This window comes from Mytilus californianus, unplaced genomic scaffold, assembly GCF_021869535.1.
Source record: "Mytilus californianus isolate M0D057914Y unplaced genomic scaffold, xbMytCali1.0.p SCAF_18, whole genome shotgun sequence".
Lineage (NCBI taxonomy): Eukaryota > Metazoa > Mollusca > Bivalvia > Mytilida > Mytilidae > Mytilus > Mytilus californianus.
Window position 1 is genome coordinate 6601503 of NW_026262666.1, and position 27649 is coordinate 6629151.

General features: G+C 31.3%; 1 protein-coding gene across 3 annotated transcripts in view; it reads left to right on the forward strand.

The window, feature by feature from the left end:
• Positions 1–27649, forward strand: part of LOC127726629 (intersectin-1-like) — a 93860-nt gene that overhangs the window by 58060 nt on the left and 8151 nt on the right. For 2 of the 3 annotated variants that reach the window (XM_052234049.1, XM_052234051.1), the window contains 11 exons: positions 10325–10446; positions 10869–10975; positions 11426–11501; positions 12394–12501; positions 13119–13217; positions 15853–16020; positions 16296–16367; positions 16705–16836; positions 20537–20658; positions 21783–21865; positions 25206–25283. In XM_052234049.1, coding sequence (XP_052090009.1) covers positions 10325–10446; positions 10869–10975; positions 11426–11501; positions 12394–12501; positions 13119–13217; positions 15853–16020; positions 16296–16367; positions 16705–16836; positions 20537–20658; positions 21783–21865; positions 25206–25283 — 1167 coding nt within the window. Of the gene's footprint in view, positions 1–10324; positions 10447–10868; positions 10976–11425; positions 11502–12393; positions 12502–13118; positions 13218–15852; positions 16021–16295; positions 16368–16704; positions 16837–20536; positions 20659–21782; positions 21866–22344; positions 22423–25205; positions 25284–27649 lie in introns of all 3 variants that reach the window. The other variant, XM_052234050.1, reaches the window with a different exon arrangement.

Consider the following 27649-nt stretch of genomic DNA (forward strand, 5'->3'; position numbering starts at 1 on the left):
AATAAACCAACAAAAGTCGGGCATCTTTTTTTCAGACACATTATCAACTGTCTATTGTAGAATATAATAAATACTTTTTTTGCTTCATGTACTGTTTGCTGATGTGTACTGTAATGAGATATTTCCCGCTGCAATAGACAACTTATCAGCATTTATATATATGTGTATATGGTTGAAGGATTTGTTGTCTAGCCTTTGACGAAAGTTGCAGAAAGCGAGACATAGGGATTGCTTTTCCAGCGACTGCGTCAATGTTAGATTGATAGGAAGTACTTGTGATAGATCAATGATATTTTGTATGAAGTTGCATTGTTATCAGTACATATCATTTAGATAACTATTTTGAGGCCCTGCCCCCTAGGCCATGGTCCAGTGAATTTGATTTAATAAACAATTTCAATGTTAAGTTTTCTACTTAAGTTAGTTTGATAGGAACTACTTTCAATAGACAACAATATTTTCTATAAAGTTACATTTCTGTCTGTACATTTCAGTTTGTCAATCATTTTGAGGCCCTGCCCACTAGTTGGTCCAGCGACTTTGAATTAATTAGCAATGTTGCTGTCCATCAGATTGTCTTTTTCTGAATTTTATGCCGACAGGCTAGACATATCTCTGTGTCAACAGTTTATTTTTATGATGACAGGATGAAAAGAAAAGAGATTAAGTTTGCTAATTTTGCTAATTTTTACTTTTTTTATTCTAATGCTTTTAACCATATACTACTATTAACTTTGATATCTCAGTCATTTCAAAAGAAAGAGCTAGAAAACTTAAATTTACTTTGGAAAAGGACACGAAATATATCATCCATGATATTTGAGCTACATGTTTCAAAAGTAAAATTTACTGGTGAAATTGGTTTCTAGCATGGGTAGTTTTTCTTCTTTTTGGGGGAATTATTTTCTCTAATTTTCTAACATGCTTACCTCCCTTTTATATTTTCAGAATGAAGATTTGAAGGTGTTGGTGGTGTCTGACAGAAAAAAAAACATTCTCATGCTTTTATTTGCCAGATTATTTTGTCTCCTCTGCTTTGCCATGCTTCAAATACTCTGTGTTATTTAAAAAAAAAAACGGATTTAGGAAATTTTATATATTTATTACTGCATGATGGGTTCTCTTTAGAAATTTGTTTTAAATATTTATCATAATGATTAATGCATGTACAAATCAAATTGAGCTCAGCATGTTAGCTGGACATCGCTAATTTCTACAGTACTAAGATTTTTTTTGATTTTTTTTTGGGGGGGGGGGGGGGGGGTGGGAGGGATAGTTATGTATAATAAAAATAACAATTTTCAATGTGAACTCTTAGCTGAAAGCATATGCTATATATATTAGCTGCAAGGCTAAAGAGTCATATATTTGATGCTTAAGAAGTAAAATACATTTAGAAGTGTTCAACAATAATCATGCATGACCTTTAAACACGATTTGGTATTGCACAAATATTTATAGAAATATGAACCTCCAAAAGAAAAGGTAGCCACTGAAGCATGGCAAAGCAGAGTTAACCAAGAAAAGCTTATTACCACACAAAAGTCACCTGACAGTGTTAACAACTTATCTGTAAATGGTAATATGCTTGTGGGAAATTCAAAGGGAGGCAATCTTTTAAGGAAGAAGGGGAAACAACTATTGTTTTTTTTCTTATATTGTTTGAAAAAAAGTATATTGGAATTTTGATGTAAACTTGTATTATCCCAAGAAATAATTTGAAAAAATGCACTTAAGATAGTGTGATTATTTTTAGTACAGGTTTAATAAGATTTACTGTGAAAAGGGGCAGGTGATTTGTTAACATTGTCAGTTGATAGTGTGGGTCAGACACCAGCTGACCTTTACCTTTGAACTTCACTCTTACCTTTTAATTTCTCACTTGCATATTACCATATTAATATACTTCTGCTGTGTTATATATTATATTGACTGTAAAATGATAATGGCCAGAATTGTTTATCTTTTCTTTTGACTTATGGTATTGATACATACATACTGATACATACATATATATTGATGTGATACTATGAAGTGTTCTAATCCTACATTACTATAAAGTGAGATATATACATTTATTCTCACCATTTTCTCGATTAAGATAAATCACAAAAATATCCCCTAAGAAAGACTTTAAAGTGGGAAGTATTTGTTTATTCTCACCAATTTGTCAATTAAGACAAAATCACAAAAATATCCTCTAAGAACATTTGATGTATATGATGATCAGAATCATGGACATGAAAAACAGTACAGCATTTGGCAGTAGAATTGTGAAATATAAACTTAGTGAAAATAAAGCCCTTTACAGTGAAGTCTTCACGATAAACTTTTGAATCTACAGGCCCGGAGGTCATTTTTTGGAAAATTTTAGTTAGATTCTGTTGGCCTGTAGAGATGAATCTTACAGGCCTGAAAAAAATTTAAGTTAGATTCTGTTGGCCTGTAGAGATGAATTTTACAGGCCTGATAGAAATTTTATTTAGATTCTGTTGGCCTGTAGAAATGAATTTTACAGGCCTGAAAGAAATTTAGTTAGATTCTGTTGGCCTGTAGAGATGAAATTTACAGGCCTGAAAGCAATTTTAGTTAGATTCTGTTGGCCTGTAGAGATGAAATTTACAGGCCTGAAAGAAATTTTACAAGCATGGGCTGCTGGGCCTGTGGTTCAGCTTTAAGACTGACAGTGTATATTTTACTTATACAAATGCCAAAGAAATATCCTGAAATATTGACACAGTTTAAGGAATTTATTTATTATGAAACGAATTTGTGTAAATGATTTAAAACTAGTATTTTTAGACATTTGTAAATGTAGTCTTTGAGGCTTGGAAGTGCAATTTTCAGCAGGTCTGGTTCATATAAGTAAAAGACATAACAAAAGGTGTGTTTCTCTTAAGATGTATGGGGTAGCTTAGATATTGTTACACTTATTTTGTTTAAAGTTCTTAATTTAGCTATGCAAATATTATATGTGCAACAAATGTAGAATATTTCATCAATTACTTTTAAATGATAGTAGTTCAGTTGCTAAACAATTGTTTTAAAAATTGTCTTTAACTAAGACCAAATTTATGCTTCACATACCAGAAAAATTTGTCTACCAGTCTGATCAGAAATAAGTATTTAAGGATTAACATAGAAAAATACCTCCTAAGAAGCTAGCAAATGTTTAATTCTGCCGTTCAATTGTTGGAAGTTTTCAAAAGTGTTATTATTTCTCTGGGATTTATTTTTAGGGTAATAAGTGAGTTAAAAATCATTTACAATAATAATTTGATTTATTGAAATCGAGGAAAAACCACAAAATTTGAATTAAAACTATCTTTAAGGTAGCCTGGTGTATAAACTAAAAATGACAGAATTTGTTCATACCTGGCCAATATGCAGCTAATATTGTGCTATATTTCGAAAAAATTAATAAAAATTATAGGTCATCAAGCTTCTTTTCAAACTACAGGTTGCGAAAAATTGAAAAAATTTATAAAGATTTGACTGGTGTAAAGCCATACATGTTATGTGAATAGAAAAATAAATAAAAGACGGAATTTTGAAATAAAAATGAGAAGATAGCTCTTATAAAAAAAAGAAAAATAAATCACTGCACTTTTTTGTTATTCCTACATTACAGTATAGAAAAAAAATACTGAACATTCCTTTGTAATATTAAAATATCTGAGTTATCTTGCCTTATAAGGCTTAGTTTAGATTGTTTTGAATCAAACAAGAAATATTCTGTATTTATAAAAACAGTTGTTATAGGAAGATAAAATCACATAATTTTATTCATTTAGATAAAAAGTCTTACAAATGGAATGCATTCCTGTATCACAATTAGATAATTTTATTTAAAATTAAGAACCATAATGTTCTGCTATTGTATGATCAAAGATAGCATTAGATCCCCATACTACCTTAAAAGACATTTAGGTGCTTTTCTCTTCACCCCAAGAACTTGTTTCATTTGAGATTATAATTAACAGGGTAATTTTTTTCTATCAAATTTTAAGGTTAAATAATGTCTATAAAAAATATGTTATATTATTTAATGGCCATAAATGATTTACTTCAGGTGTTAATAACCTGAAATTATTTCTAATGTCTTTTTGTCTGTTATTACATCACGAGGAGGTCTCTTAATAAATATATTTTGAATTAGATTAAATGTTGACAATGTTAACAGTTAAGGTTCCATGATGACTATATCCCTTTTGATTTTTTGAGGATTTCCACATTTATCATTAAAAATGTTTTAAAATTTTTGTATCATCCCATAATGAGTACTGCGACTTGAGTTTCCTTTGACAGAATCTTATGAAAATTTTATGCACTGTTAGGATTGATAAAATTAAGCTGTCCTTGATATTTGATGCAGAAGATTTTTCTTATGCTGTACCACAGTAAAGGCCTTGTGTTTGTGAAAAATGGAAACTTTTCATATTTTATGCAATTATCTTTTGCACCCATTCAGCCATTTGAATAATTGACCTGACATAAGATTGGATGATAAAATATATTCACTTAAAAAAATAAATCAGATTGAGGCATATTATGCATGATATCATGACTGCTTAATATATAGGTGGTTATTAGTCTATTGGGCTCATACCACAAAAAATAATTGGAGATGTAGAGATAATTATAGTTAGTAGTCTTAATTAGCTTAGAAAAAAAAAAACAGAAATTGATTAACAAAGTTCAATTGAAAACTTTCCAAATTTAAGAATAAGATATTTTCAACTCTTCAGCATCTACAAAATACTCAGATCAATTCATCATAGAAAGCATAACAAAATTTCAGACGTTAAAAATGGCATACGATTATTACCGGTATTATTAATTAACATAGTCTTCTATGCTATAGTACAATAACAGATACATGTTAATTTTACTACTTAACTTCTTTAAATTTGGTAATTTGTTTCCAATTTAGCAGTGTTGTCAAATTCTGAATTATCCAGATAACTTGTAGATTGTATGTGTCCTATGAGATACCTTTCTGGAGCTCTATAAAGATAAGGTTGTACTAAGTAGAAGGTACAACTGATCTACTTGATTGTGTTCTTGTGCACAAAAGTTTTAGTTTGCTTGTTTGTTTGGGAGGTCGACCATGAAATATTTATTAGCTACTTGTATTGTAAATACAGTAACAAACTGGTTTAACAAAATTTCCAGTCTGATTAAAATGCAGATCCTTTGTTTACAAGGATCTGACAACACTCCGTTCTACTTTCTGTTTTAAAGACCTTTCAGGATCCATTGTTTTTTTTATGCCCCACCTATGATAGTAGAGGGGCATTATGTTTTTTGCGTTTGTTCGTTCGTTTGTTCGTTCATTTGTTTGTTTGTTTGTTTGTTTGTTTTTCGTTCGTCCGTCCATCTGTCCATCTGTCCATCTGTCCCACTTCAGGTTAAAGTTGTTGGTCAAGGTAGTTTTTGATGAAGTTGAAGTCCAATCAACTTGAAACTTAGTACACATGTTCCCTATGATATGCTCTTACTAATTTTAATGCCAAATTAGAGTTTTGACCCCAATATCACGGTCCACTGAACAGAAAATGATAATGCGAGTGGGGCATCAGTGTATTATGGACATATTCTTGTTTGTAATGTTCTGTTTTAGTTATCAAAACATCAGCCAATGAAATTTCAGCCATCAAATTTTTAAGGATGAAGTAACATTGCAATAAGACCAGAGGATCTTTAAAGGTCTATAAAACAGAAAGTAGAAAGGAGAGTTATCAGATTCCTTGTAAGCGAAGCGTGAATGGAGGATTTGTTTTTTAATCAGATCGAGGTTTTTCAGTCCTCCTTTTGTTACCTGTCCAACTATTAAGTATTAACTGCACTCTTTCAATAAAAAGGAAGTTAAACAAAGGTAAAAGAGGTCAATTTAGCAAACAAGCAAGATTACCTTCATTGTACTTTGTACACACTCAAGTATATCAGCTATAATATGAAGTTATTCAGTGTTCATATAGCAAATAAATTATGCAATATAGTTAGATTATAGCCATATAATATCAAACATATTCTATGTTGTACTAATCTCAATTCTTGTAAAACTATGTAGGATCAGTTGATTGGATAGTCACATTTTCAGTTCAGTAATACATGATTATTTAGAATTTAACACAAAAATAAAAGGACTGAAAAAATTTTTAAATACAAATCTTTAACATTTAGATTTTCATCCAGTGAAAATTTGAATAGTTAAAGACTTGTATCTAAATTTTTTACAATGATATTCTTTTACAACATGGAAGGAAATTCATTGTTTAAATCTTTCATCAAGGTCAGTTGAGCCCTTATAAAGGCACTGTTGTTGAAGACCATATGTTTTTGTTTTTTTGGTGATGTATTTAAGGTTGCTTTCCCCACATCTTTTTTTAATTCATACATATTAAATTTTGAATATTCTACATTTATAATGAAATTAAGATTAATCCTTGCAAAACCTCTCATAAGCTAATATAACCTTATATTTAATAGCTGCTTTCTCCAGGAATTTTTGTAGGAGAATAGGTTATGGATGTGATAGTCAAGAATTATCGTACTTTTGCAAACTATATATTACACATGAAAATCAATTCTCCCTTTCACAAGCTTTATTTGAACCAAATGTTTCAGATATACAGGTCAAGGGTATTCATAATTTTTCAAGCTATATTTAAACCATTTGTATCAGACATTCAGGTCGGGGATAATCATAATTTTCAAGCTATGTTTAGATCATTTGTACCACACATGAGGTCAAGGATGTTCAGTTTTGATCGAACATAATCTTGCAAGCTATATTTAAACCATTTGTATCAGACATGCAGTTTAAGGATGTTCAGTTTTGATTGAACATGATTTTGTTTTCCAATTCTATGGAACTTTGTACTAAAAGTATTATACATTCAGGAATGTTATGAGGAATGTTTATATCTAATATTTACTCAGTCAAATGTGATTCAGAGTTAAGAAAAGTCACTCTTGAAATTTCTTGCCTGAGAGACCACATGTACAAATTATGCTAGATGACTCTCTAAAAATGTTTGAGCCCATTTTATGCACCTATGCAAAAGCAAGAGAATAGTTTTTGGTTTTTTTCCTGCCTAAAGCCATTAGTTCTTTAACAAGTTTTAAAGTAACTTTTGAAGTAGACATGTTTTCAGCATTTATCAAGATCAGTAACTGTAAATTCAGAAATTGCTGCTGGCATTTACTGTGATTGTCAAACTATGAAAAAATATGAGATTAATTATTACAATTTCAGTAAATGCTGCATGTGAATAATTCTATAAAGATTTAAAATGCAAGTTTTTTATTTTTTGCAAAAATTCATACTTTAGCAATTTTCCTAATACTAAATAATCACAAAAATTTCTGAATTTATAGTACACAAAATGTATCAAGAACCGGTACTATAAGATAAGGTGCTTTCAAAAAGGCAAGAAGTTTCAAGAGTTACATTTCTAAACTTTTATATACTTATCAGAATACATCATACATATTATTGTTATTAGCAATTTTCTGTTATATTTTGTAATATTATTAATTTGAAAGCTTTATTGTCAATAAATTGTTGTCATTGTTGTCTGTGTTTGATAACTGTGCGGCTTCATTACTCCATTTCATGATGAATTTGCAACATGCTGCAAAAGACTTACGCTAAGTCCCACACATAACAGTAAAATTTATTAATGAACATTCTAAGGTATTGCATATATATGTGTCTGATCCTGCTTTGTGATTTATCTTGTCCTAAGTCAGTCAGACATCTTGAGGAAAACATTCTCTGAAAAAAAGTAACTAAAGTTTCTATTTAAAAAGCACACTTAAATAAGTTTACTACAAGTTAGCTATGCATCTTTAATAATATGTCCTTGTACCATTAATAGAGTAGATTTGTAGCAAAACTTCTTTATTTAAAAACATTTGATTAGTGTCTTACCAGTACTGTTTATCATTGTTTCAAAATAGTTTTTGCCACACCCACTTGTATTGAAAGTCATTGTAGATTTTTGCATATGTTTTACTTTACGGCTGTGGCAGCGTTTACAAATGAGGTCAACATCTTATCTCAACCTTTACTTTGTTTATAAAAGGATTGTTACTTCTTTTTTGAGATCTAGATAGTTCATGATGAGACATTGTTAGCTTTGATCTGCTTACCCTTCCGGAGCACCTGAGATCACCCCAAGTTTTTGGTGGGGTTTCGTGTTGCTCGGTCTTTAGATTTGTATGTTGTGTTTTGTGTACTATTTATTGTTTGTTGGTCTTTTTCTTATTTAGTCATGGCGTTGTCAGTTTATTATTGACTTATGAGTTTGAATGTCCCTTTGGTATTTTTCACCTCACTTTTTGAGATTTGTTGGTTTTTTAAAATTTCACAATATTTCATCAGGTGGGACATTTTAGCCTGATTTTATGTTCGGTATTAGCCTGATTTTATGTTTGGTATTGGCCTGATTTTATGTTCGTTCGGTATAAGCCTGATTTTATGTTCGATATTTGGTAGTGTTATGCAGATTAAAGTTGACATTTTTCTGGCATTGATGTTATTTAAGTGAACTTCTTTCATGATTATTTTGGAAACATCTATATTGATTTGTTTGCAAAGGATCTGTCCTAATTTTCCAATGACAGAGTAACTAAAAATTGATATCATTCAGACATGGTACTTCAGAAAGAAAAAAAAAAACACTTCACAATCTTAAATATCATGTATGTCAGACAAAAAAAAGGTCAGAAACCTAACCGCTTCAAGGCATTAAATCGCTCTCAAGTATTGAATACACATATGTGAACACATTTCGTGACATCATGAATAAGAATTCCTTCTCATTTGATTTGATTCGATTATTTGGTGTTAAACCATAATAACCCCACTTTCATCACTATTGTGCTATTTCTTGGCGGTCAGTTTTTATTGGTGGAGGAAGCCGGAGTGCCCGGAGAGAACCATTGACGTTCGGTAGGAAAACTGACAACCCTAGTCAGTTAAGATTGAAGTTGAACTTACAACCTCAGTGTTGACAGGCTAGTGATACAGTAGTTCGACTACTTAGACCACTCAGCCACCGAGGCCCCCCTCCTACTCATTCGAAATAGTCCTGTAAGTGTTAATTGCATTTTTTTGGATATAAATAAAAAGATGTGGTGTGATTTCCAATGTGACAATTGTCCACCAAACACCAATGAACATAGTTGTATACAACTATAGGGCACTATTCAGCCTTCAACAATGAACAAAACCCAAACCTTATAGTAAGCTCTATTTATTGGTTTATGCCTGATTGAAAATATTAGAAGGATTCCACTTAAATAGCAAGAATCTAGGGAAAATCAGCTTAAAAATTGAGTTTAAGATGGGTAAATGGCGGACATGAAATACAGAAAAAAATTTGTCAAAAGCATTCTTAATCATACAAAAGATTTTGCTATTTTCCTGTTGAGTTATGGTAAATTCATCTATTTTCCTAAGTACCAATTTTTTGAGGATCGAGGGAATATTGTATTTTCATAGATATTTGATTTATGATGATGATGGCTTTACCAAAGTCTGCATACAAATGTTTGAATTATTTTTATGTCCTTGAACATCTATTTTCATGGTTTACCTCTTCCTATGAAATGCACAAGAATTGGTAATCAGTGAATGATAATGAACTCACGGTAACAGGTTTTCTCAAGCAGAATGCTGGACTTAGTAGAGTTTGTTCCTGTGCTGGACTTATTAGAGCTTGTTCCTGTTGGATTTATTACCTGCCTTAAATTGCTCAAACAAACAAAAATGTGCTTATTTCCAGAATAGAATAACATTTATGACATTATTTCATTCTTGTCAAAAGAGAGTGCCAATCATAAATACAAAATTAAAATAACAATATTCTCTGCAGTGCAGCTAGTGCCAAGATATTAACAGACATGAAATGTAAAGTGTATTATTAAAGTGAACTTTTATTTTACTGCTCTAGAATTACTAACGTTGCCTAAATGTACATGGAAATAGTAATCTGCTTTGATTTTGTTTGGAAATTTGAAAATATGTGAATACTGGGGACCATCATTTGTCACTAGCATACATTGTGAAGTTATGTAGATATGTTTTCAACTTGGCTAACATAGATGGAAACATTAGTGCCACACATAAAACATTACTGGATATTCAAAAGCAGATTATTAACACAAAAAAAGATTGGATGTTTTGAAGGACAGAGGTAGGATTAGTAAATATAGAGGTCAAAGGTCAAAATGCCAAGCTGTAATTTGCTGTGGATGTTCCTAGATTTATCCTTTGCTTTATGACTTATGGATCATATCTTATGCCTTTCAGGGTCGAGTGATCCAACAGTACTAGCTACTACCTCACCACAGGAAAGTAAAAGACAGAATCATATCCATGAGCTGTTCAAAACAGAAGAAACATACATGGATGATATGGGTATTGTTTTGGAGGTAATCTTTAATTTGATTGACAGACCAAGATTGAGAGGGGTGGAGAGATTGAATGTTAGCTCCCCCCACACACACATACACAAGAGAGACCAAAGATACCAAAGGGACATTCAAACTCATAAGTCTAAAATGAACTGACAACACCATGGCAAAAAAGGAAAATACCGTAAGACAAACAACAGTATACAAAACACAGAAAACTAAAGACTGAGCAATAAAACCCTACCAAAAAAAAATTTTGATTTTGAATAGGGGAAAATAAACATCAAACCTGCATATTTTTCCAATGTGGTAAATTCAGGCTCCAAGGAACCTCTAGATCTTTATAGTACAAATATATCTTACTCCAAAAAACTTAACTTCATAGGGATTGTTCGACACACACATATACATGTATTTACAGATATATATTTATTTTGTAGGCATTTTATAACCCAATGCGTGAAGCTGGAGTGATGACAGAGGAGGAATTGGAATCTGTCTTTGTTAATTGGACAGAACTTATTTTATGTAACACAAAACTTTCCAGGTAAATAGTTTAATATTTGTAAATTGCAATTTGGTTCTGATAACAAAATAATCAAATATCTATAAGAAATTCTTTTAACAAAATGATAAACTAAGTATAAGAAATTCTCCATACAACTACAATGAACAAGGCTTGGTCCACTTGACTTGCTTTGAAACAGGCTCAAAATGTGTTGGGGTTAAACTAGTTTTACGTGCTCACAATCCCCTCATAGCTCACCCAACCCCATCCCCCTTTTTGCATATATATAAAGACCATATGTTGTTAAAATAAAACACAAAATACAAAACCTTCAGTGCAGCTACTATTAACAGCATGGTACAGGATTTTTCCAAAGCTCCCCTTTTATATATTGAAATATTACTCCTCAAAGTTTTGGCTGTGAGCATTTATTTGATTATCTCTAAACATCATCAAGTGTTTTGTTTATATTATGATTTGATTTTGTAGATCATTAAGAGTACGAAAGAAAATGATTGGAAAAGGCCAAGTAATACATGTGATAGGAGATATATTATGTGAAAATGTAAGTTTCATGAGTTATGGTATCTGCATGCTTACAAAAGTTTTATCATTTAAACTGTGAAAAAACAGAAATATAAATGTATTAGGGACAAATGATCTTTATCCCTGGAATTAAAGTAACTATAAGCAGGGAAATTTGGACCTGTATTGTAATCCAAGTCAGTTGTATAAACAGCAAATTCAAGCACTTGAAAAAAAATGAATTTCTAATTTACTATTTAAAAATTATGTATCATATATCTGTTATCAGTAGATTACATCATTCAAGAGTATTCTTGATATTCAGTTTATGGTATGCAATTTGTAATTGTTCACTTTCGTTAGGGATGACTGTTTGATTTACCAAATGGGAAGGAGACAAGCGTTTGGTAGGTGTAGGCGGAGGATTTCAGAAATGAATATTCTAGCTGAGTAAGAGAAAAAGTAAATATTCTTCACCTCATCGGATAAAAATGAATATTTGGCCCTACAAAATACAGGAAATAATTGTGTGCATCATTGATTATCTTAGTTCAGGCTGCTGGTTAAATACCCCACTCCCCATGACATTAAAAAAAATAAATGTCCTCCCTCTTATGCAGATGTTAAAAAAAGAAATTGTATGTCTAAAATTTAATAACAAACCAGTAAATATGAACGGTCACTTTTGAGGGTGCAGTGATGCTTGCTCTTATCAAAACACTGATTCTTCCTTTATACTCAGATATAAGACTAGTATGGGTTTTGCTCATTGTTGAAGACCGTACAGTGACCTATAGTTGTTAACTTCTATGTCATTTGGTCTCTGATGGAGAGTTGTCTCATTGGCAGTCATACCACATCTTATTTTTAAAGTCATTTGTATACATATTTTTGTAGAATGTATTAAAGTTGCCATATTTTTTGTGTTGCAGTTACCACATTTGACCCCTTATATCCGTTTCTGTAGCTGTCAACTTAGAGCAGCAGCATTAATTCAGCATAAAACAGAGACCAGTCCTGAGTTCAGAGAGATCCAAAAGGTTGGTAGAACATTTTGATTATTGCCCAAAGTTTCTTTCTTCCAAAAGTTTGGCAGAAGATTTTGATCATTGTCCTAGTTTTGTCTCCTTTCTCCTCTTTTTCCTTTCAATATCTGATGTACATTTCTATATCTATCAGCTTGACAACACAACACCACTGTCATATAACCTCATCCTGTTATTTTGACAATGAATACTGTTATTTTTTTTATAGATAACTCTTTAGGTATTCAAATATCGAAAAATATGCAAGTGACCAAACAGCACAATGATTATTGATTGCTCGGATGGCATGAGTAAATTATCAGCGTTTGGTCACAAAAGAGAGGCAAAGGATACCAAAGGGACATTCAAACTCATAAGTCGAAAACAAACTGACAAGGCCATGGCTAGAAAAGAAAAAGACCAACAAACAATAGTACACAAATCACAACATAGAAAACTAAAGACTGAGCAACATGAACCCCACCACAAGTTGAATTTTTTTTTATATTTGAATTCTTATACTTGTTAGTCTTTTTATTTCAGTGACTTTATATGTACATGAATTAGAACAACATTTTGTCACCACCTATTTTTATATGACAATAGAATTCAAATTTTTTTTTAATTTTCAGAAATGCACACAGAATCCTAAAACTAAATCCATGCCACTAAGTAGTTTCTTACTGAAACCAATGCAGAGAATAACTAAATATCCACTTATGATACAGAAGGTAGGATACATTCTATCATATTTAACCACAGTTTGGTACACATTCAATTTACTATTTTAGAATGTAGAGGACTGTGGGTAATTATGTCCCGACATCGAGGATGCAGGAGCCCTACAGTTTTCACTTTGTCCGTCAGTCTATCTGTCTGTCTTTCCAGCAATAATTTTTGTAAATGTAAAACGTCCAAAAGTATAGGTAGGAGGCCATTGAAATTTTGTACAGTTCTTGTGTGACTATGTAGATGTGAATATTACATTTTGTTGAAATTCAGCTCATTAATTTTGGGAAAAACTTTGTTTTTGTTAAAATAAATTAATAACGAATTTGAGAATGTCTTCTTAGAAAAGGATTTTAACAAAAACTGATATATAGGTATATTAAACTATATAAACTACAGTGATTGACATATTAAAAAAATGTTGAAAACTTACTTTTTGTTAAAAAATCACAAACTTTGAGAAGCATCTTCTTGTGGTAAGGTGTCATCATAAATTGATAAATATTATAGGCATAATATGCAATCCAAATTGTTTCTTCAAATCAAAATTGTGTTAAAAACTTCGTTTTTGTCAAAAAATAATAAATTCTGAGAATCCTATTTTTTGCTATAAACATTTAAATAAAAAAGGTATCATGTGCTTTTACGAAATGATTCTCTGTGTCAAAATTATTGATTGCCCAAGATTTACTAAAATGCCAACCTAAATAGACAGTGCTTGGGTTCAGGGCCTAATCTAGGATTTTGAAGAGGGAGAAGTGACTTCTCCTTCCATGAGAGAGAAGGGAGAAGTGGTCAACTTCTTGGAGAAGTGAGATTCCATTACCGTTTCGGTTGCATCGTGTTTTCAAGCTTATCACTGAGGAAATTGTTTTATATTCAATAAAAGATGTACTTGCAGTTATTTCATATGTTATTGTACACAATGTATATATAGAAAGTTCTTAATAAAAAGGTTTAGACAATATGTAGTTGTTATTTATTTATTGATACCATAATGTGTTCTAAATAAAATTTGTTGATTGGGACATGAGGGAGTAGCCTAGTAATATTATCAAGATTATAATGCATTAAATTCATGTGCATCTGCCTCAATTTATTTTTAAAACTCCAGAAAAATATGATGAATTTCACATGACTGGGAATTTAATTTATATCACCACTTGTCATTGTTTTGTAAAACATTATTGAATGTCCAGGACATTTATGTTAGTTGTAGTAAATTGAGATTATCGTTAAAGATTGTAAGTCTATAAATGAAAATATCTTTCAATCTCAAGCTGATTATCCGATAAAGAGCTAATTTCTAACATTTTTTAAAAATATCATCCATATCAACGAAGTGGTCATAAGAAAAAATCCACTGCTGATCACAATCTGGTCGAGTGTCGTACGTTTGCAATCACGTTATCCATCAGCTGTCTTTCTACCTTTTATATTTCAATTTTTATTCAATGAATATAATAAATCTACCGTTAATTCCCACCCTTTACCTACCGAACAGTAAAATTGATCGACTCGTGTAGTATTAAAAATAAAACAAATCAGCTGAGTGATTACGCAACATCCTCAGATGAAAATCATCGTAAAACGATAACTTAAACAGACGGTCAGTTTTCCGTTTGAACAGTTTTGAAAGTTATATTCGAGGATGTTCAAAGTCGCCGTTGTATTTATTTAATTTGATCGTTTACAGTATTAGTCCTTGGTCATTTCGAAAATCTCGATTTTCCTTGTCAGCCGCCATTTTTTTTACCTGTGAGACTTGTCAATCACAAGTTGTCTCCCTTTTACCGATTTTGATAGCGATTTGACTTCGCTATGAAGTCAGTCGGCCGGCGAGATTTAGCGATTTTCAAAATTCTTTGGCGACTTAAATCGTCATTTCGCCGGCAAGATTATGGCCTGCTTGGGTTTTGACAAAGCATATATTAATTTAGAACACTTCTTTAATTAATTGATTTTGTGTCAAAATTTATGAAAATTGACAACTTTGTATGTATCAGTCTGTTTGCCTCACATAAAAATGTGCAAGTGGGGCCCTTGCCTATTTGTACACCTTTCGTGAATTTTCTGTTTCTTTTTCTTCTTCAAAAATTAAAAACTCAAGATTATAGGAGGATGGCTTGGATTTAAAATTGCTTTCAATGATTCCAGATTTAAACACATAGGGGATGGAAGGCACTTATTTTTTACCCCAACTACCCACAATATAAAATTTTCATTTTACTTCTAATTCTTACAAAATTCAGAAGAAAATGCATTCACCCACAATTTATTAATTTTAATGCCTCCCATTACCCCCCTCTCTTTCCAATGCTTTTTAAATCTTGAACAGCCGTTAGTTAATAGCTTGTAATTTTTAAAGCTTATATAAAATGGATGTGTTGATGAGTGCACATGCACTTATGCACTAGAAAGAAACATTTAGACTACTGTTTTTCTGAATTTAAATAATTGAAACATTGTGTATCACAAGGCAAACTTTTTATATGTTGATTGCCTATGCTTTTTACATGCCTGCAAAAGATCCACTTTTATTTTGAAAAGAGGTACATTTTGAATCTGTAGTTTTTGTATGGCATATTCACATTTATAATCATTTTGTTAAAAAAAAGCATAACTATTTGTGTTTAGATTCTACAGTATACACCAGAGGGTCATCCTGACCATCAGAACTTGAAGGAGGCTTTGACAAAAGCTGAAGAACTATGTAGTCAAGTCAATGAGGGTGTAAGGGAAAGGGAAAACTCAGACAAGTTAGAATGGATGCAGGGACATATAAACTGTGATGGACTTGTAGAGGTAAGCTGTAGATTCATTAAGCTAGGTCAGTGAGGGTGTAAGGGAAAACTCTGAAAAGTTAGAATGGACTAATCATTTTTATAGGAGTAATCTGTCAATTTATGTAGCCAGGTGAATTAGGGTGTGTGGGAAAACTCTTGACAAGCTAGAATGTAAAAAAGAGAGTGTAAGGAAAAACTTAAACAAGATAGAATGAATGCTGGACCATGCGAGTAATTTCTACTGATGATTGAAAAGTATAAGTTTAGTAAATATTTCCAATTCTGTCTTTTCAGAAAATTACATTTAATTCTGTGACAAACTGCCTTGGGCCTAGAAAGATATTACACTCAGGAACATTGTACAAGGTTTGTATTTTAATGATAGGTTTTATTGTCTGGTGATTTCTCCTAGGATAGTTTTGATGTTTATTTGTGATAGTATGATATTTTTTTACTGCTGAGTCATGATAACATACATTGTAACTATGTGAATGCAAATTTTATAATTTAGAAACATTAACTCTTGATAAAGGACTGAAATTGTAACATTTTAGTTTTTTATACCAAACCTACTACAGTTTTTACCCAGATTTTGCAGTCCACTACTCACAGAAATGTGATAGAGTGACCAGACACATATTCTTGTTTAGCTACTTTTATTTATATTGTGACATTTCTTTTCATATTTGTATTTATTTTTCAGATGAAGAGTAACAAAGAACTAGTAGGAGTTTTGTGCAATGATTTTCTATTACTTATCAGTCCTCTTAGCAGTAGCACATCTAAGTTTGTCTTTGATCCAAAAGCAAAGTCGCAATATAAGATGTACAAAACTGTGAGTATATCTGATTATTTAAGGATGCTCGCTCCAATGTTTCAAAATAACAAGCTTTTTAAAAGACTGTTATCAATTGATAGTATATAAATAACGGAACTTAAAAATTAGAAAAAAATGAAAGGTCAATGTCCTTGTTTTAAAGATATAAGCAATGAAAAATTTGACTGGAAATGATTCTCTCTAGATTTTTCATACATTTAACATTGGCACTTTTTTATACGACCGCAAAAAAATTTTGTGGTCGTATATTGGTATGACGTTGGCGTCGTTGTCGTCGTCGTCGTCCAAATACATATTGGTTTTCGCACTCTAACTTTAGTTTAAGTGAATGGATCTTTTTGAAATTTGACCATAAGGTTAAATACCACAAAAGGAAGGTTGGGATTGATTTTGGGGGTTATGGTACCAACAGTTAAGGAATTAGGGGCCAAAAAGGGGCCAAAAATGAGCATTTTCTAGTTTCCAGACAATAACTGTGGAACGGTGTATGGATCTCTCTGAAATAATACTACAAGTTTCCATACCACAAAGGGATGGTTAGGATTTGCTTTGGGGGGTTATGGCTCAAACCGTTTAGGAATTAGGGGCAAAAAAGGGGGAAAAACAAGGTTGTCCTGGTTAATGGACAAATACTTTAGTACAAAACATAATTTAAAGCAGTGTAAGGGAGATAAATCAAATACATCATTGAAATTATCTCCCTTACACTGCTTTTAAATTATGTATAAAGTAATGGTTAACGAACAATAAAGATAATCTAAAACAGTGTAAGGGAGGTAATCCAAATACAACGTTTTGGTTACTTCCCTTACACTGCTTTTAAATTATGTTTAAAGAAATGCATATTTATAAAGGAAGACCAGTAAAAATATCTGCAAATGTTTTCATCTTTTTTTTTTACAAAAAAATCCATATGAAAGATTTGACACTATATTTTTATTAATTCTATTATAAAATAGATTAAGTTAGCACTATGGTAAATTTAAATGGGTAATTATGGTTGCCAACTCCATTGGAAATTTGAATTGAGATTATGACCATATCTTGAGGGAAAGAATTTTTTTGGGGGAAAAAGGAGGGGGGGGATAAAAAGAAATTGTGGGGGGCCAATTTTTTCTCATTTCAGATTTCAGAAATTAAAAAGAATTATTCTTCAAATATTATTTTTTTTTCAAATTTCAAATATTGAAAAATTTCAAGAAGTAATCTTTAATTGCACAGTATGGCGCATTAGATTTGTAAAATCTTTGATCACATTTATTTATTTGTTATGCCAAATCTAACAGTGTATTTAGATTTTTAATTTTGGGTCCAGTTTTCAAATTGGTCTACCTTAATGTCCAAAGGGTCCAAAATTAAACTTTGTTTGATTTTAGCAAAAATTGAATATATGAGGTTCTTTGATATGCTGAATCTAAACATGTATTTAGATTTTTGATTTTTGGCCCAGTTTTCAAGTTGGTCCAAATTGGGGTCCAAAATTAAACTTTGTTTCATTTCAACAAAAATTGAATATATGGGGTTCTTTGATATGCTGAATCTAACCATGTATTTAGATTTTTTATTTGTGGACCCCTTTATCTAATTGGTTCATATTGAGGTCAAAAGGGTCCAAAATTAAACTTTGTTTGATTTCATCTAAAATTGAATTATTGGGGTTCTTTGATATTCCAAATCTAACCGTGTATTTAGGTTTTTAATTTTGGGTCCTGTTTTTTAAATTGGTCTACATTGAGGTCCAAAGGGTCCAAAATTAAACTTAGTTTGATTTTAACAAAAATTGAATTCTTGGGGTTCTTTGATTTGCTGAATCTAAACATGTGTTTAGATTTTTGATTATGGGCCCAGTTTTCAAGTTGGTCCAAGATAGGGTCCAGTATTAAAACTTTGTTTGATTTCAACAAAAATTGAATATATGGGGTTCTTTGATATGCTGAATCTAAACATGTATTTAGATTTTTGATTATGGGCCCAGTTTTCAAGTTGGTCCAAATTGGGGTCCAAAATTAAACTTTGTTTGATTTCAACAAAAATTGAATATATGAGGTTCTTTGATATGCTGAATCTAACCATGTATTTAGATTTTTTATTTGTAGGCCCCGCTATCAAATTGGTTCATATTGAGGTCAAAAGGGTCCAAAATTAAACTTTGTTTGATTTCATCGAAAATTGAATTATTGGGGTTCTTTGATATGCCAAATCTAACTGTGTTTTTAGATTTTTAATTTGGGTCCCGTTTTTTAAATTGGTCTTCATTGAGGTCCAAAGGGTCCAAAATTAAACTTAGTTTGATTTTAACAAAAATTGAATTCTTGGGGTTCTTTGATATGCTGAATCTAAACATGTGTTTAGATTTTTGATTATGGGCCCAGTTTTCAAGTTGGTCCAAGTTGGGGTCCAAAATTAAACTTTTTTTGATTTCAACAAAAATTGAATATATGGGGTTCTTTGATATGCTGAATCTAACCATGAATTTAGAATTTTTATTTGTGGGCCCCGCTATCAAATTGGTTCATATTGAGGTCAAAAGGGTCCAAAATTAATTTTTGTTTGATTTCATCAAAAATTGAATTATTGGGGTTCTTTGATATTCCAAATCTAACCGTGTATTAAGATTTTTAATTTTAAGTCCCGTTTTTTAAATTGGTCTACATTAAGGTCCAAAGGGTCCAAAATTAAACTTAGTTTGATTTTAGCAAAAATTGAATTCTTGGGGTTCTTTGATATGCTGAATCTAAACATGTGTTTAGATTTTTGATTATGGGCCCAGTTTTCAAGTTTGTCCAAGTTGGGGTCCAAAATTAAACTTTGTTTGATTTTAACAAAAATTGAATATATGGGGTTCTTTGATATGCTGAATCTAACCATGTATTTTGATTTTGGACATTGGACCATAATAGGTAAATTAAAAAAAAATCAAGTTCTTAGACCACATTCTTTCTGTGTCAGAAACCTATGCTGTGTCAAATATTTAATAACAATCCAAATTCAGAGCTGTATCAAGCTTGAATGTTGTGTCCATACTTGCCCCAACTGTTCAGGGTTCGACCTCTGCGGTCGTATCAAGCTGCGCCCCAGCGAAGCATTTTATTTTCTTTCAAAAGCTATGAAAAAATAACAAGGATTTTATAAGATTTAAAAAAATGGCTTTATAAAGTATATGTAATAAAATTATAAAAAGAAAAGTAGAGGGTTAGCGGGCAAAATTTGTTTATGGCATAACATTGATAAAACTAGAGGATTCCAAATATCTGACACAAAGTGAAAAACAAGAGAAGCAAACATTCTTTTTGAAGGTTTTGCACTTTGTCAGATTGAAGGGGAAGTATGCATATGGTATGCTGGTTTAATGAATGGACTGGGACTAATAACCTGGTAGATAGATAATAGTAATGAATGATTGAAATAAACAAAAATAAAGTTGGAAGGGGTTCTGAAATATAATTAAATGGTTGAAAATGTGAATACCAACATCCTGGATCTTTGAAAATCATGATTCCTTTATAAAGCTATTTTGAAGTTGTATTGACCATAAGTTATGATAGCTGATGTATTTCAAAAGTCAAAAAGTCAAAAATTAGTTTTAACCTGTCAAATTTCGAAAAATGAAATGAAATGAAACCATTTTCATTATTTGCAACTCTGTCATGCCCCTTTAAATCTGTCTCTGAATAAATATGCTGATTTTATTTTCTAGCCAATATTTCTGAATGAGATAATGGTAAAAAGAATCGGTGATGATGATAGTGATTCCTGTCAATTCCAAGTGTCCCATATAGACAGGGTGTACAACTTCAAGACATCTAGTAACAATGAGAGGTAACATAGCAACAATTCTACATACATTAATCTGAGCACATTTTTGAAGCATGAGTGATCATATCTATTTCCCTTTTAATGTATTTCAACCATTGTTGATCTGAGTTGAACCTTTATGATTACTTCATTATACATAGTTAAATTGGCCTCCTATACAACCATTTTTCGCTTTTATTTTCACTGAGTTAAATCATCACTATTTGCAAGAATCCTTTTCAGTTGTTCTCAAACTGAAAGTTATTAAGGGTTATGGACTTCAAAACTAAATCTAATGTTAAGAGAAAGATTTCTTCCATTTTAGACCTTCAAATTTAAATTTCTTCATTGTTATCATGGTAATCATACCAAAATTTATTTATAGAATTATGAGGATCTTTACTTTCCTATTTTTAATTTTCCTCTCTTTTAATGTTGATATTTGGTTTTTCTATTCTTATGGAATGTTTTGTTCTCCTGACCATGCATGCAATATTTGCCACTGGACATTAAGCAACCAACAATTTAACGATCAATCTTATGGAATTAACATTTCTCAGTTGGTTCAGTATTGCCTTTGGCTGCAGTGAAGTCTCACATTTGAAAGAATGCTAAGGAAAGGTTTTACAAGAGAGAAACATACTATCATCTGTCCATTTTATTATTTATTTGATTTCATCACAAATATAAGGTTTCATTGTAATAGTTTGATTGCATCCCCTTATTGAAATCTTCTTAGTTATCTCTACTCTGAAATATTGCTAATTATGTATTGTAGGATTTATATTAACCTGAATAATTCAGTTGTTATATTCCGCTGATCTACCATTACTTCATTATCGCCTGAATGCATTGACAATGAAAAATCTTCAATCAATCATTCAGAATTAACTCTGGATTTACCTATCTTGATAAAATTGAGCTGATTGCTGATTGGTCACCTTTTCTACAGGGCACCAATCAATATCCAGGATTCATGAAGAGTTTTTATCATGTTAGGAAATCAGGCCATTGCAAGTAGGAGAGATCGATTACGGGGAGGGACTGAATTAATAGGGTTAGGTTTATATTTGTTTTTCTATGAAATATTTATGAATTTTTTTTATTAATGTTGATTTGTTTTTAATTTTAATTTTCAATATTTTTAGAGAAAACTGGGTAAAGCGTTTGGATGCAGCTTCAAAGAATTATATTGAAACAGAAAGAAAAAGGAGAGAGAAAGTGCATAACTGTAAGATTGAGATTTTTATGCTTTTTAGTGTACCAATATATGTATATGAAATTAATTTAGTTACCAGACCTTTTTCAGGAATTCAGGATTGAATTGTTTTTCCCGGGGTAATTTGAGAATAGCCATTTAAATCCTTAGGAATTCCGAAATTCAGGATTTATTTATATTGTGGGAACGGATATCTTATTTTCAAAGATTTCAGGATTTGGTATTTATTTTCTCAGGAATTCGGGTTGAGACTCCCTCTTTTTGATGAAGTGTCAAATTTAGATTTACAGATATACATGTACATAATTTTGTTACATAGTGTAACTGCTATGAATATAGAAAGGTTTATTGTTAAAATCATTAGTGTTGATATTCGTTCCTCCTTTTTTTTTTTTTGAAAATCCCTATATCTTTTCTGTACCGTCCAGGTAGCCATTGTTTTAAGAATTTGTTTGTACTCTATTACTATTTTATTATGCAAACCATTTCAGTGGAGGAACCTAATCAGAAAGTAGGTCGTATGTTAGTTATCATTGTGGAGGGGATAAACCTGGCCCCCTCACAAGATGGTAAGGCGGCATGTGATTAACCCATTTCAACCATATTTATGACTTGATTTTCAAAAGCATGTCTTCTTTTCATCAATAAGTGACCATTGAAGAACAAAGCACTATAAATTGTGGATCTATTTTTCTCTTATTTTTTCACTGTTTTCACATTTCCCAACCAATTGTGAAAAAATTGTTCTCCTCACTAGTGAAATGTCTGTTTTCGGCAAATGATTGGTAGAAATTTAATTATGACGTCAAACTTTCTTGGTTTCTTCTGAATTTACTATTGTGACCTCATGAAAAAAGGCGACCATGCCTGATGACGTCACATATAAAGAACACAACTTTCTGCAAATCTTTGAAAAAGGAAGGATAAAAATCAATAGAGAAACAGATTCCACCACTATAACTCGTGTATTATGATATTTCTCCACTCTCAACAGTTAAATTTTAATTATTTAAAAAGCTCGGCAAGCCTCACGCTTTAAATATTAAAATTTAACTGTCTCGAGTGGAGAAATATCGTCACACACTTGTTGCAGTGATGAAATCTATAAATCTATAAATCAAACTTCAAATTAAATCTTACCTCCTCTTACCTCCTCTCAATTGAAATTAATCCAAAAATTTACTTGCTTTTATCTTGGCAGAAGATATGCAATGTTTTGGCTTTGCTTATTTAGATTTGTAGCTTGTTTCACTAGTCTTATGATGAGATGTTATCCTAAAAGGGTACATGATAATCAAGGGAGAAAACTCTGTACAAAGTCGCCAGAACATTTTGACAGTATCATTGATTAAAGCATTTTATTGACACCAACGTCAAGTATAAAGAGATGACATCTCCTGTTTTTGGCTAGGATTTTACAATTGGAACTAATTCTTAACTTTAATAGCAAAAAAGGAAATCTGTTCAATTCAAAAGAAACTCAGAAATGTTAAGCCATTGTTCAAAAGAGCTGCACATGCCTTTTTGAAATCATTACTCGTTTTGATTTTCTTACAAATAGAAAATTTAAAATTTTGAAACACAAAGATATAAAATAGATCACTTCATAGTTTTTTTTTTATTTTTAAAAGAAGGAATGCTTTTGTAAATTAAGAATAAATGATGGTTTTATTTTAGTTTATTTCTGTTGTTTAAAAAAAAAAATCCCTTTTTGTTTAGAATTTTGTTGAAGTCTGCTCTTCAAAAAATAAATTAACATTTGCGACAAAAAATCTGGTATGATTGATATACTTATATTAGATCAAACATTCTTTACTTAAATTAAAAACAAAATTAAAAAAATGATTGAGAAGTAGACAATTAATTGTATGCATTTTTTTCTACACTGGTACCTGAACATTCAATTCCATGTTTGTTGTCACTTAGCATAATCATTTCCACAGGTACCAGATGATAGAGAAGCGTTAATTGGACACATCATAACAAATACGGGAGGTGCATTCCGATTTCATTTTGCAGAAACTACGTCTGTGAGAGATTGACCATTGTAATTTTAAAAAGAATTACAAAATTAAATGTTATTTGCTGTCTATAAGTAAGCAGTTTTTCAACAATTTTTTCAAAATGAATCATTATAATCACAATTTGATCACTAGTCCATTCAGACTTTTGGCTTTAAGTTTGAATTGTACTTTTTTTTACCAAGAGGAGCTTAAAGATATGTAGGATGAAGGTCTTTAACTTTCAAACTTTTTAAAGACATATCATTTTTTGTCGAGCCTTCGACTTTTGTTGAAAAGCGAGACATAGCGATCCTACATTCCGTCGGCGGCGTCCACAAATATTCACTCTGTGGTTAAAGTTTTTGAAATTTTAATAACTTTCTTAAACTATCCTGGATTTCTACCAAACTTGGACAGAAGCTTGTTTATGATCATAAGATTATATTCAAAAGTAAATTTTGTAAAAAAAAAAATCCATTTTTTCCGTATTTTACTTATAAATGGACTTAGTTTTTCTGCCAGGAAACATTACATTCACTCTGTGGTTAAAGTTTTTCAAATTTTAATAACTTTCTTAAACTATCCTGGATTTCTTCCAAACTTGGAAAGAAGCTTGTTTATGATCATAAGATAGTATCCAGAAGGAAATTTTGATAAAATTTTGTTCCATTTTTTCCGTATTTTACTTATAAATGGACTTAGTTTTTCTTCCAGTCAACATTACATACAGTCTGCAGTTTAAGTTTTTAAAACATTTATTAGATTCATAAATTATCCTGGATTTTTACCAAACTTGGACAGAAGCTACTTACAATCAAAAGATAGTATAGGGAGGAATATTTTTATTAATTTTTTTCCTCATTTTTGTTGAGCCTGTGATTAACAGCAAAAGTAGGCGAGACACTGGGTTCCGCGGAACCCTTATGAATTTTTTGGTATTTCTATGCTAAATTTATAGAATATTCAACTGATATTTCATGGGCAAAGCAATATGTGAATGACTCAGAATATGAAGGTCTTAACATCAATGGAAGAAAATCAATCCAACTCAAAATTACGTTTTCACCCTTTTACAAAATTTCATTATTTGTTGAATTTTTCAGATTTTTTCAGATTTTCAGCTATACCTCGAACTTATTTTTGCTTTTCCAAATCTGTTCTTGGTTTTGAAAAAAATTTTTAAAGATGCTAATAGCCAATTTGTCAGGACACATTTTAATACCATGCACATTTTTCTATTCATTATATATTCTCCCAACCTTACTTGGTTTAGTTTTATCCTAATTTGCATATTTTATGTTTGCATGATTTTATGACATCAGATTTTTATTTTCTCTGCATGTTATCAGTAAAACGAAGTGGTGGGGTTGGACGACTGCTGGTGTTGATACAAGAAGGCTGTGACCTCCAACCTCGAGATGCTAATGGTATGTTGTCATGTATAACCCTTGACCTTGCTTTGCTTGTTCGCTGTTGTCTTGTAACTATGTGTTTCTACTATTTCGTTTGTCTTTTACTGTGGATTCATTTATTTTCATGGGTATCAATTTTCGTGGATTAAGGAAAACTTGCATTTTCTTGGATATTAGATTTTGTGGTTTAGCCAATCTCTGCATACAAAGCCTATAGAAAATTTGTAATTCGTTGAACATTTGAATTTGTGGTTCACCTGTACCCACGAAACCCACGAAAATTGGTATCCAACATATAATAATGACTCCACAGTATGTATCTATGATTTATCTTGTGATCTGTCATACTCTTTTGTAAATATATATATTACCGGTACTTTCTATTTTACAATTTTGTAATTTCAAAAGAACTAATTAGGTATTAAATTGATGTTGCCTCTGTAGAGGAAAAGATAAATTATATTTTGACTACATGCAAATACTTAATGTAAATTTATGTTTAATTTTGGATTTTAATTGATTTATTCAAAACCATACTTATAAGACTTAAAACATTCTTTGTTGACCACTGTTAAGACTGTTATATTATATCCAGAATAAAACAAACACTTAAGTGCCAAAAAATAGACAAACTGAAAATAGCTACATGAACTAGGGTTACAATTTACTTACTGGAACATATTTAATTCAGCAGCAAACAATTCTGAAAAAAGTTACAGGAACATTTTTATTCAACAGCAAACAATTCTGGAAAATTACTGTAAGCATTTGAATAGATTTGATCAGTTGACAAACCTCTTGCAGCTAATATCATGTCTATGTTTACATGCACTTGGTGAGACATAGAAATACCAGGAGTCTGTTCGTCCATCCCCTGTCCATGCCTCAAGCTTTGTTTTCAATTTACAAATTCTAACCCTATTTTAATAAAACTTATATTACCAGTATAGGTTTATATCAGCAATGTCTTGGACAAGTAAAAAAATCAGTCCCGATCAGTTATTTATGCCCCTTGGAAATATTAATAATATTGAAAATTGCATTGTAAGCACTATCAAGCCTTCATTTCACTCAGATATAATTTGTAAAAATCCTTTAAAAAAAAGAAACAGAAAAAAAGGTGTTTTTAGTTATTGCCATTGGACAGATAAAATATATGCAATGCAGGGGACATAGAAACTCCTTTTTTAGCTCACCTGGCCCAAAGGGCCAAGTGAGCTTTTCTCATCACTTGCCGTCCGTTGTCCGTCGTCCGTTAACTTTTACAAAAATCTTCTCCTCTTAAACTACTTGGCCAAATTTAACCAAACTTAGCCACAATCATCATTGGGGTATCTAGTTTAAAAAATGTGTCTGGTGACCCGGCCAACCAACCAAGATGGCCGCCATGGCTAAAAATAGAACATAGGGGTAAAATGTAGATTTTGGCTTATATCTCTGAAACCAAAGCATTTAGAGCAAATCTGACATGGGGGTAAAATTGTTTATCAGGTCAAGATCTATCTGCCCTGAAATTTTCAGATGAATCAGACAACCCATGGTTGGGTTGCTGCCCCTGAATTGGTAATTTTAAGGAAATTTTGCTGTTTTTGGTTATTATCTTGAATATTATTATAGATAGAGATAAACTGTAAACAGCAATAATGTTCAGCAAAGTAAGATCTACAAATAAGTCATCTTGACCAAAATGGTCAGATGACCCCTTAAGGAGTTATTGCCCTTTATAGTCAATTTTTAACCATTTTTCGTAAATTTTTGTAATCTTTTACAAAAATCTTCTCCTCTGAAACTACTGAGACAAATTTAACCAAACTTGTCCACAATCATCATTAGGGTATCTAGTTTAAAAAATGTGTCCGATGACCCCGCCCGCGAACCAAGATAGCCGACATGGCTAAAAAATAGTACATAGGGTAAAATGCAGTTTTTTGGCTCATATCTCTGAAACCAAAGCATTTAGAGCAAATCTGACGGGGTAAAATTGTTCATTAGGTCAATATCTATCTGCCCTGAAATTTTCAGATGAATCAGACAACCCATGATTGGGTTGCTGCCCCTGAATTGGTAATTTTAAGGAAATTTTGCTGTTTTTGGTTATTATCTTGAATATTATTATAGATAGAGATAAACTGTAAACAGCAATAATGTTCAGCAAAGTAAGATCTACAAATAAGTCAACTTGACCAAAATGGTCAGATGACCCCTTAAGGAGTTATTGCCCTTTATAGTCAATTTTTAACCATTTTTCGTAAATTTTTGTAATCTTTTACAAAAATCTTCTCCTCTGAAACTACTGAGACAAATTTAACCAAACTTGTCCACAATCATCATTAGGGTATCTAGTTTAAAAAATGTGTCCGATGACCCCGCCCGCGAACCAA